Consider the following 12448-nt stretch of genomic DNA (forward strand, 5'->3'; position numbering starts at 1 on the left):
GCATTGAGCTAGAGGAAATGTCTAGCTGTGGGGGGTAACCCCTCCTACTTGTGACTTGACGGCCCCCATTGCAGTATTGATAAAAGTCAGTGAACAAATCCATTACACAGAAAAGATTTCCCTGTGTACTCCTCCTATATATACACATATATACATGCACACATACACACACACACACGTATATATTACATACATAGACATATATGCACATATATATATATATTCTCATTTTGGTGGGGGAAAAAGGAGTAAGTGAGCAAATAAAGAATAACAACTAAGTAATATAAAATCCATATTATAATAAGTATTTCTCGAGATAGGTATATCACCATCTACTTTTGCTTCTGTTTAGAACCATAGAACATTACAGCACAGAAACAGGCCTTTTGGCCCTTCTTGGCTGTGCTGAACCATTTTTCTGACTAGTCCCACTGAGCTGCATCTGGGCCATATCCCTCCAAACCCCTCTCATCCATATACCTGTCCAAGTTTTTCTTAAAAGTCAAAAGTGAGCCCACGTTCACCACTTCATCTGGCAGCTCATTCCACACTCCCACCACTCGCTGCGTGAAGAAGCCCCCCTAATGTTCCCTTTATACTTTTCCCCCTTCACCCCTAACCCATGACCTCTGTTTTTTTTCTCCCCTGGCCTCAGTGGAAAAAGCCTGCGTGCATTCACTCTATCTATACCCATCATAATTGTATACACCTCTATCAAATCACCCCTCATTTTCCTATGCTCCAGGGAATAAAGTCCTAACCTATTTAACCTTTCTCTGTAACTCAGTTTCTCAAGTCCCAGCAACATCCTTGTAAACCTTTTCTGCACTCTTTCAACCTTATTAATATCTTTCCTGAAATTAGGTGACCAAAACTGCACACAATACTCCAAATTCGGTCTCACCATTGTCTTAAACAACCTCACCATTACATTCCAACTCTTATACTCAATACTTTGATTTATAAAGGCCAATGTACCAAAAGCTTTCTTTACAACCCTATCTACTTGTGAAGCCACTTTTAGGGAATTATGTATCTGTACTCTCAGATCCCTCTGTTCTATTGCACTCCTCAGTGTCCTACCATTTACCTTGTATGTTCTACCTTGGTTTGACCTTCCAAAGTGCAATACCTCATACTTGTCCGCATTAAACTCTATCTGCTATTTTTCAGCCCATTCCTCCAACTGATCCGAATCCCTGTGCAAATTTTGATAACCTTCCTCACTGTCCACTACACCACCAATCTTTGTATCATCAGCAAATTTGCTGATCCAATTTGACACATTATCATCCAGATCATTGATATAGATGACAAATAACAATGGACCCAGCACTGATCCCTGTGGCACACCACTAGTCACAGGCCTCCACTCAGAGTAGCAATCCTCCACGACCACTCTCTGGCTTCTCCCATTGAGCCAATGTCTAATCCAATTTGCCACCTCTCCATGTATACCTGGCGACTGAATCTTCCTAACTAACTAGCTCCTCCGGAAAAATGCATATTAAGCACAGTTAACCCATCAAATATAGTATTTTTCAAAAGTATTTGAACTGATAAGAGGGGCAAGAATGGGGAAAAAGAATGGAAATTAAAAAAGAGACACTGCGGAGCCTGCGGCCAAGAGGAGTACAGTGAGCGGCTCACCTACCCGACCATGTGCTAGCGAGGCAGACGTCGGGCCTCGTATAGGCAAAGCAGCGAATATGATCGAAATTTTGAAAGAGATAAGGGAGTTCCAGAAAGATATAAAACAGCAGCTACATGATATTAAGTCAGAGCTCGCCAACGTCTATCAAAAAATAGCGGTGGCAGAGACTTGAATTGAGAAGGTGGAAGATCGCATTCAAAACATGGAATGGATACTATGTAAGATGATAAAAATATTAAATCAACAAGAAGGTAAACTGCTTGACCTGGAGGGAAGATCACGGCAGAAAAATATCAGAATATACAATGTTCCCAAAGGAGAGGAGGGCTTGTCTATGACGGAGTTTGTCGGAAAGTTGCTGTGGGACACACTGGAGCTTTCCTCAACTATGGAGCTGGAAATTGAGAGAGCGCATCGTGCGCTTGTCCCAAAACCTACCTGATTTAGAGCAGATAAGCCACGCTCAATAATAATTAAATTCCTTCGATACAGTGCCAAGGCGGAGATTCTACGAAGGGCCTGGGGTAAGAAGAGGGTGTTTTTAGACGATAAATTAATATATTTCGACCAAGATTATCCCCCCCTGCAGTCCTGCAGAAATGTAAAGAAAACTCTGAAGTAAAGCGAATACTAAAGCAAGAAAGGATTAGATTTCAAACTCCGTAGCCTACTAAACATATAGGGTTTTATCAAAATGGGATCCAACTGTATCAGACAGTGGAAGAGGTGACTACGAACATGAAGGTCAGAGGGTTGCCCGTCAGCATGATCAAACCGAGGGAAAACCTGGCAGAGGAATTATCTCGCTCTGCTTGGGAAATACTGCGAGAATCGAGATGGCAGGAGACGGGAGGAGGCTGAGAGAAATATATCAGGAAGAGACTGGGAGTTTTCCAAAGACAGCCCTCACCGCCACCCCCCCCCAGAAGAGCCATAAGGTTTGACTAACTTTAAAAAGGTTGAGAAGCTTGAATGTTGAGAAATTGCAGGGGCCCTGGCAGAAATATTTTAAATGTCAATATCCACGGGTCAGGTGCCGGAGGATTGGAGGATAGCTCATGTAGTTCTGTTGTTTAAAAAAGGCTCAAAAAGTAAGCCGGGAAATTATAGGCCGGTAAGTTTGACATCGGTAGTAGGTAAATTATTGGAAGGAATACTAAGAGATAGGATCTACAAATATTTGGATAGACAGGGACTTATTAGAAAAAGTCAGCAAGGCTTTGTGCATGGTAGGTCATGTTTAACCAATCTATTAGAGTTTTTCAAGGAAGTTACCAGGAAAGTGGATGAAGGGAAGGCAGTGGATGTTGTATACATGGACTTCAGTAAGGCCTTTAAGCTGCCATTCTCGACAATGACATCACCGGAACCCAGGAGGACCTTTTCATTCCAGAATGAAGGAGATATCCACCTTCTTCAAAGAAAGGGGCTTCCCTCCTCCACTATCAATGCTGTCCTCAACTGTACCTCTTCCATTTCATGCATGTTTGCCCTCACCCCATCCTTCCGCCACCCCACCAGGGATGGGGTTGCTCTTGACCTCACCTACCACCCCATCAGCCTCCACTTCCAGCACATAATTCGCTGTAACTTCCGCTATCTCCAGCGGGATCCCATCACCAAGCATAACTTTCCCTCCCCCCCCACTTTCTGCATTCTGCAGGGATCCCTCCCCATGTTACTCCCTTGTCCAGTCTACCCTCCCCACTGATCACACTCCTGGGACTTATCCTTGGAAGTGGAACAAGTGCTACACCTGTAGTGATACATTCACTTAAATATCCAAAGAAATCTTACATTAATATGTTTCTAAGAATTTAGTGAAGTTGCAAAATATGACCCATTTTAAGGTTCAGTAGTCACCCATTCAGAAAAGCCAAAAACAAAGGTACAGTTTATATCACTATATTTCCATGTTCCTTCTGCTTAACAACCACAAAATTTTAAACATTTTCTATTCATCAAAACATGCATGCATGTATTTATCATCTAGCTGACTAGCTCTGACTTGAAAAGTTAAATCCACCAGTCCTGCAGAGAACTGTAGCCATAAATTAGCGACAGGTCTTTATCTGATTCAAGACACTTTCAAACTTATGGGTACGTTTACTTATAGAGGTAGGTAGGTAGGGGGGAGAGTGTGTGTGTGTGTGTGTGTGTGTGTGTGTGTGTGTGTTTGTCTTCATAACAAGCTTTTTGCACCAATCTTTTTGGTGATTGTTCATCGTACAGTGTGTCTTGGACATCTGAAACCTGGCAGAGCCCATCCCTCTCCAGGCTTTTTTTTTACAAGGTCAAGTCGCTATCTCGACACTCAACCCAGACACGGATGGAGAGCGTGCAAGGGAGCTGGCCAGATTCAAACTCTGGACCTCTCACCCCGAAGTCCAGCGCTGATGCCATTACGCCACCAGCTGATTGTTTTATAGAGATGTTATCAATTAACAAATCAATACATTGTATTAACAACTATTCCTTGCAGTAGTTTACCAGAATTATTTTTACTGACCTTCCTTCTACAGTCCTTGTATATTCATTGTGTTTAGCTGAATGTCTTGATACTACTTTTGTACTACATTTCCCTCTAAGAGGCCATTTCCCAAAGAACCTCTATCACTAACCCCTTCATTTACTCAGTTTGGCTGAATCTGTGCTTTTGCTAACATTCTGGCTGTTATAAAGAAATGGAAGGAGCTTTCAGGAAATTGCCCTAAATAAAACTGAAACATATTTCCACATAAACAATTCAGTGCCATTATCTGCGTTAATCCATTCCAAAAGGAGAAAGGTACTGAAGGATTATTATTACATAAAACTTCCTATTTACAGAAAACACCTTGTGTAAATTAATAATCAAAACTGCTGCAAATTTTCAGCAGGCCTGGCCCTATCTCAAAACTTCAAAGGTTATTATCAAAGTACACAACTCTGAAATTCTTCTTTTCCAGATAGCCACAAAACCAAGAAAGAAAAGAACAGCAGCACGATCTTCCAACTGCCAAATCCTTCCTCCCCACACAAAAAAAACTCAACAAAAACAGAACACAAACATCAACCCGCAAATCCCCCTCCTCTGCACGCAAAAAGTGAGGAAGATCGGGTGAAAAACACAGTATATAAAAAAAAACTATAATACTGAAAAATGTCTAGTCCAAGTCCATATCCAAAATGCAGAAAACTTGGGTAACATTCTCCGGACATAGTTGCAGGCCCTTCCCTCTCTGGCAGCAGAGTGATCCCACCATCGATTAAAAGGCAGTTTCCCCTTTCTGACAGCGGAATGACCCCACCACCAATCAAAAGGCAGTCTCCCCTCTCCAGTCGCAGAGCAATTCCACCATCGATCAAAAGGCAGTCTCCCCTCTCTGGTAGCAGAGCGATCCCACCATCGATCAAAAGGCAGTTTCCCCTTTCTGACAGCGGAATGACCCCACCACTAATCAAAAGGCAGTCTCCCCTCTCCGTCAGCAGAGTGATCCCACCATCGATTAAAAGGCAAGCAGCCAGTGCTCACCTTCCTCATTCGCCTCAATGTTTCAATCTCCCTCGTCACTTTAATTGGCCAAAAACGGAACCTTTAATCGGTGATATGGAGTTGAACACAGGCTTATGCCCCGTCCCGTGGCTTCTCACCATGAGGTCCACACACTTTGCCTCTGCCTCCTGGAATCCTCTCGGAGACTGCAGAGCGCAGAAACACCCAAACAGTCTCCAAACTGCAAATCACAGGCTAAAACATTTCCAGAATCACACTCAGGATGAAAAACAAACGTAAAAGAAGTGAAATACATGGTTTCATGATCTATCCAGAAGAGTGAAAAACAAAGAGTAAACCTGTGGATTGTGTGCAAAGTGGGAAAGTACTTCAATTAATGAAAGTTACCTTAATTTTTGTGTTCTACCAATGGGCACTTGTGGAAAATGCTGTGACAACTCCTGACGAAGGGACCCAGCATGAAACATCGACTGATTACTCTTTTCTATAGACGCTGCCTGGCCTGCTGAGTTCCTCCAGCACCTCGTGCATGTTGCTTTGGATTTCCAGCACCTGCAGATTTTCTTGTGTTTGCGAAAGTACGTTGAGAAATTGAGAAAAATGTAACAGTCAGATTGGTCACAACTCCAGATATAACTGGAATTCTTAAAGATATGAATTATTCAATATATTATGTCTTGGATATGCAAAAATATTTGAAAACTTCTAAAAACAATGGTTAAATGTTTAAAATCTTTTTTCAAAATCTCAAAGTGTTTACAAACTTCGAAGTTTTAAAAAGATCTTTAAGAAACAAATATGTTATCAGGTGTAAACCTCAAAGCTTAAATTAATAACCCACCTGAAAGTAACTTTTTTAATTACCAGACTTTTACTTAAGCATCTCACAAGTTGTCCCCTTCCATGAAAACAAATGGAAATGGAGCCCTGCATCGCCTAAGCTATGATGCTGAATGATCTGACAAGGTCTAGCCTTAAATGCTGGACAGTTAGGTTGTTTCTCTACCTTATCAAAGTTGATCTCCCACAGCAAATGGCTGGCAGAAACTTTCAGATATTATCACTCCCACATGAATGTGCAGAAATACTTAAATTGTTGCCAATCTTGCAAACCAGTGATAACAAGCATCACCACCATTTACCCAGAAATTCCAGTGTTATCATGACTACCTTAAAAATCCAGGCAATTATTTGAAGTCAAGGCAATTCCTCCTTCTCGTGAAAGATCATTGATCTGAACTGTTTGTGCTGCTTTTCTCTCCACAGGTGTGGGCTGGTCTGTTGAATTTATGCTCCCAACATCTAATGCAATTAGCATTTCCACTTTCCCATTTACCCTTATGTACTTTAAATTTAGTAGTTATATCACTGTAGAAAAAAACACTTGCATTTGGCTTTGAAAGGAAGGGCAATGGATAACAATGGAAGAAATTTGAGGAACTTGAGTTAAATTCTTTTGTTAATTAGACCTTCGGGGCAGAATATTGACTATATTTCTAGATACCATTTTACAGAAAGTTTATCGAGATCCTTGACCGGCTGCAGAGGAAGATATTTAGGGACATATAGAACTTCATGTAGCAGAAATATTGGCTATTCTGTTATTATTACAGATTTTCAATATACACAGTGTTTTAGGTTGTGAAAATGACTTCTGATTTCAGATCTACATTGATCTAGAGGTTTGTATGATAACCCATGGGGAAGCAATACTTGTGCCTTACAGCTTCAAAGGGACATATTGCCCTAGTAACAAAAGGATAATAAAACATTTGTTACATAGAATGAATGAGCTCTTCCTATTGAATAATACCATCCAATGTTCACTAGCTTAAAGTATATATTGCCAATAGCAGTTTGTAGCAAATAAAGAGAGAAAGCTTTTTGTGGAATGAATTGTTTAATTCTTGCTCAGAATGACTGATCTCCTGCCAGATTTATTTTAATATTTTTCCATATTCCATTAAAAAAAATTTTAGCTTCATTTATCAGCCAGCTCCCAGGAACCTCTATGTGAAACATCACCATCCTATGCATTAATAGATTGCCTTTGAGGAAACAATTATCCAGCTATTTAGGGAAAGAAAAACAAAGAAACTCTAATTTAAAGACATTCTCTTGTCCAGTTTAAAGTATCAGTAACTAGTTTTAGTAGTCATTTAATGATCACCTTCAATCATGCCTCTTTACACAAAATATTTTACAAGAACACCATTTGGTCCACCAGGCCCATAGCAACACTCTGAAGGGGCTGTATAATTTAATGCCTCATTTCTACTTTTGCTACCTAACCCCATGAATTAGCACCTCCTGGACACATAATTGGATTTTGATTCCACCAGCCCTTCAGATCATGTTTTAAAGTTTAATATATTTCTGTATGAAAACTAGTTCATTTTAACATCCAATTCTTTAGCCTGTTATTCCAATTCAACACCAATCCCTTCAACATATAAACCTGTCTATATAATTTTTTTCTCAGTCAAAACTCCTCATTATTTATTTGCAAGTTGAAGCCCCTTTCAAAGCTGGTCTGTAACTTCCTGAACCATGGACGATGGTGATTGGCAAAATTGCTATGTTGCCAGGATTAATTTCTGTTCTTGCTTTTATCTTCCATGGTCTTCACAGATGGAACAAGCCATGCTCATGAATGATGTCAATTAAGAGCATCTCATTCTTTCTCAAGAAATACTGTCATACTCCAGGTGCTCCAGTTAAGCAGTTGGTTAGGTTCTCTGCTGGTGCATTCATTCACAAGATGAGCATATCATGGTTTTTACAGCATTCTTGAACAAAGGAGACAACCAAGGATTTGCCATATTGATGGGCCTAGAGTCACAGGTAGGCCAGACCAGGTAGTAATGGCAGGTTTCCCTCCTCGAAGGACACGGTGAATTACATGCACATTACAACAATCTGTTGGTTTCCACCATTGAAGGCAAATTCAATAGGTGTCTATGGAAGAGAAAGCTGTGAAGATCCCAGGTAAGGGTGACTGTCTCTTAGCTTTGCTCAAATGTATACAAGGATTGAACTCTATGACTGCTATGGAGAGGGAGAATGTTAAAGGTACAGCAACAACTTTGCTTGAGTAGAGAGAAACCGGGCTAGAGAGAAAGTCCAGCTTGAATTGAAGTGGATTTTGATGCTGTTGAATGTGTTATAGAGAAGGAGTTTGGCTCCTTATTAACATGTGACCCTTAAAGAATTCTTTGTAGACCATGACCATAGTTCATGGTCTGCACAATGCATCACCAGCAGTGGCCTGCCCCCCATTAAGGACATACATACTGAAAGGTGCTGGAAGAAGGCCAGTAACATTATGAAGGATCCCATCCACAGTACTCATGGTGGGACCTGTTTGTCCCACTCCCATCAGTGAGGAGGCTATGTAGCATCTATGCCAGGACTACCAGGCCAAAAACAGTTACTTTCTCCAAGCAGTAAGGTTGATCCACCCACTAACCCACTCTACTTTATTGTTTCCTGTCAGTGACCTTATGTACAGACACTCCTATGTCTAGCGTCACTTTATGGACATACAATCAAGCTATACAAGCTATCTTAGGTATTTATATTTATTGTGGTTTTATTTTTATTGTGATCCTCATCTTATTGTGTTTCTTCTTGTGCTGCATTGGATCTGGAGTAACAATTATTTCTTTCCCTTTTACACTTGTGTACCAGAAATGGCAGTAAACAATTCTGAATCTTGAAATATATTATTCTGTCCTTCCCTTTTCAGTATTCCAACACTCATCCTTTTGTTTATTCCTGGTTCTCCACCTCCACTAACCATTTCTCTTTTCTTGGGACTTCCCATTACAAGTATTTAAATGTATATTGGTTAGGAATGTGTAGAGGGTAATCTGATCTGTTTTAAAATTTTGTGATTATTTACATCCCCCAAGGGGACAGATCAACCTTGGTTCAAAATCTTATCAGAAAGATTTATAGACTAACATGCCAATTTCCTCATTCTTTCCCACCACCCAGAGATCCAGGCAGTCCTTCCAGATGAATGAGCACTTCCTCCTATCCTGTGCATCTTACTTACTGCTCATAATTTGGTATCCTGTTCACTGGAGCAACAAACATAGATTGGATGATCATTTTGTGGAACACCTCCATTCAGTCACAGGATTTCCAGTTCCGTCACTTTCATTCTCCATCTCACTTCCGTTTTGATTTGTTGGTAGCTTTCAGCATTCTTTCAATAAGAACTGACACTGTATGTGCTTGAAGAACAGTGCTTCGTCCTCAGCTGTGCACCTCACAACCTTTAGGACTTAGATAATTTGTCATTTCTGTTTGTATCAGGATTGGTCAATTTTGCTACAAAATAATCCACCAGTAATAATAATTCAATGTTTCTTACGCCACAGACACTTACTGCACTATTGACCATTTCCAGCAATAAGTCTAACCTGCGTTTCACAAATGACATCTTCCTTCATTTGTTTTCTCTCTCTATCTGCCTTCTATCAACCAGATGTTTGATAAACAGTGGGATCACTTGGCCATGTTAGCCTCAAGCTATCAAAGGCATCTTTGTCCTATCAATCCTTCCCCTAGGAAAATCGGCTCTGTCTTACAACTAACTTCTTTTAACACCTTTTCCATTTCTATTGAAGGATTGTCAACCTAAAATGTTAACTCTGCTTCTCATCCCACAGATGCTGAAAGACTTGTTATGAGGGATAAAGTTGAAAGGAGACACATAAGTGTAAGATCAACTAAATGTGCTTCAACTGCCTTCATCCCTTAACCTGCAACTAACATGCAACCTCTTCTTCCAGTGGCTCATTCTCATCACCACCAACAAAGATGTAAATGAAACATCTTTGGAGAGTCTTCAGTGGATCCAATGGCAAGGTATCCTTGGCGTCTCAGAACCAGAACAACCTGCCTCCATCTTGAGCTGCCATTGGGTATTAGAAAACACAATGCAAAGCAGTTGAAATTCCTTCAGAGTACAATAATGACATTTGACAAAGCTCAGGATTGTTCAGTTCAGGTAGGCTGTGGCATTTAAATGATGCTCAATTGGTATTAAGGGGCCTAATATGTGCCAAGAAAATATTTCCTACACCATTACACCACCAGCAGCAGCCTGAACCGGCACAAAACAGGATGGATCCACAGATTCATCAGATCGGGGAACAATTTTCCAATCTTCAACTGTCCAGTTTTCGTAAGCCTGTACCCACTATAACCCCAGTTTCGGGTTCTTAGCTGATGGAAGTGAAACCCAGTGTGGTTTTCTGCTGCTATGGCCTATCCACTTCAAGGTTTGACGTGTTGTGCATTCAGAGATGCTCTTCTGCACACCCCCATTGTAAAGTATGGTTATTTGAGTTACTGTGACCTTCCTGTCAGCTTGAATCAGTTTGGCCATTCTCCTCTGACCTCTCTCATTAACAAGGTGTTCTTGCCCTCAGAACTGTCACTCACTGGATGTTTTTTTTGTTTTTCACACTACTACCTGTAAACTCTAGAGACTTGTACATGAAAATCCCAGAAGATTGGTCGTTTGTGAGATGCTCAAACCAACCCATCTCGCACCAACAAACATTCCATGGTCAAAGTCACATTTCTTCCCATTCTGATGTTTGTTGTGAACAACAACTGAACCTCTTGACCATGTCTGCATGCTCTTATGCATTGAGTTGCTGCCACATGATTGGCTGATTAGATATTTGCATTAACAAGGTGGCCATTGAGTGTAATCTTGTATCCAAAAGTGACAATACTTACAACCAGCATCCCAAAACAAGCATTTAAACCGTAATATTCAAGTACTGTATTCCAAGACTAACCTATCGCTATAACCATATCCTAAGAATAACCATATACACTCCATCAAATGTTTTGTGTTATTTTTTTCTCACTCTCCAGTTTTGGTTTTAGCTTATTTCCTAGATTACTTAACAAATTTTTAAATACAGGCACAACAACAAAAATTGATTAAAAATAAAACAAATTTAGAAGGCAATTGGATGGGTACATGGATAACAAAAAGTTTTAAAGCGATGTGGATTAAATACCTCAAGACGGCAGCATCCCTCATTAAGGACCCTCGCCATCTAGGACATGCTCTCTTCTTGTTACTACCATCAGGGAGGAGATACAGGAGTCTGAAGACCCACACTCAATGCTTTATTACAGCTTCTTCCCCTCCACCATCAGATTTTTGAACAGTCAATGAATACTACCTTGATAGTTTTCTTTTGTATTACTTATTTATTTTTGCAACCTAGTAATTTTTATGCCTTTCACTATATTGCTGCCACAAAACAACAATTTTCACAGCATGCAACAGTGATAATAGATATGATTTTTGATTCTGAAATGTGGGCAAATAGGACTACTTTAGATAGGAATCACTTGAACCGAAGACCCTATTTTCTGTGCTAAATAACTCTATGACACTAAATGCAAATATTTATGAATAACCATTATACAAATATTTTGCAGCATTTTAATAAGCTTTTGAAATCTTAATCAGAACCTGAGATTATCTGAAAGTGCTATTTTGAAGAACTTATTGCAACTGACAAAGTCAAATGAAAGTTCATTGAGGTAACAATCAAAACTGCGTGATGATTCACCTTTAAGTGTGTGGGGCATTTTAGCTGTACAAGACCGTTGTGTTTTCCTAGCAAACACACAGCTTCTGTTCTTGCCGAGAAGAGACTTTAAATTTATGAGATAATAACTAGACTATCAAAAATATGTCTGGCATCATTTTTCATCTTCTAAGCACTTTAACAGATTTGACATTATCTTCTACCAACACTTTCCTTTGCTTTGATGATCCTTTCAAACGACAATTACATCAATGTGGAATTGATATTCCACCTTTAAATTGCAGGCCCACTAAAATACTCATTAAATAAGGGAACAGTACAAGAATAAATTGATACAAAATGCTTGCTCTTAAGGAAGTCATCTACTATTTAGTTAATTGAAAACAAGTTAAGCCAGTATATCCTAACTAATATTTCTGTTTCCCGACAACCAAACAACTATAAATTTTAAGTCAGTCTAGCAGGATGCAAAATGTTTTCATCTATTTTTAACCTTTACTGAATCAAAGCAGGTTGGATAACAGCATATCAATGATTGATTTATAATAACTATTTCCTTGTAATTATGATGTAATTTCATTCATTGCAAGCAAACACTCTTGTGACCAGAATAATTTGTCGGTCTGGTTACAGATGTAACTCTTATGACAATGAAGTTTAGAAATGGTACTATACTGATAGTCTTCATATCTTCTCCTTCGACAT

General features: G+C 39.8%; 1 protein-coding gene across 10 annotated transcripts in view; it reads right to left on the reverse strand.

The window, feature by feature from the left end:
* LOC132406918 (uncharacterized) overlaps window positions 1-12448 on the reverse strand; it is a 128701-nt gene that overhangs the window by 51216 nt on the left and 65037 nt on the right. For 5 of the 10 annotated variants that reach the window (XR_009516310.1, XR_009516307.1, XM_059993050.1 and 2 more), the window contains exon 2: window positions 5538-5713. The exons of 1 other annotated variant lie outside the window; for it this stretch is intronic. Coding sequence is in view for 3 of the 9 variants with exons in the window: in XM_059993049.1 (XP_059849032.1) it covers window positions 5538-5713 (176 nt within the window). In the remaining 6 variants the exon portion in view is untranslated. Of the gene's footprint in view, window positions 1-2092; window positions 2174-5537; window positions 5714-12448 lie in introns of all 10 variants that reach the window. 4 more of the 10 variants (XR_009516308.1, XR_009516306.1, XR_009516304.1 and 1 more) reach the window with 1 other exon arrangement.

This window comes from Hypanus sabinus, chromosome 17 (assembly GCF_030144855.1).
Source record: "Hypanus sabinus isolate sHypSab1 chromosome 17, sHypSab1.hap1, whole genome shotgun sequence".
In the NCBI taxonomy this organism is placed as follows: domain Eukaryota; kingdom Metazoa; phylum Chordata; class Chondrichthyes; order Myliobatiformes; family Dasyatidae; genus Hypanus; species Hypanus sabinus.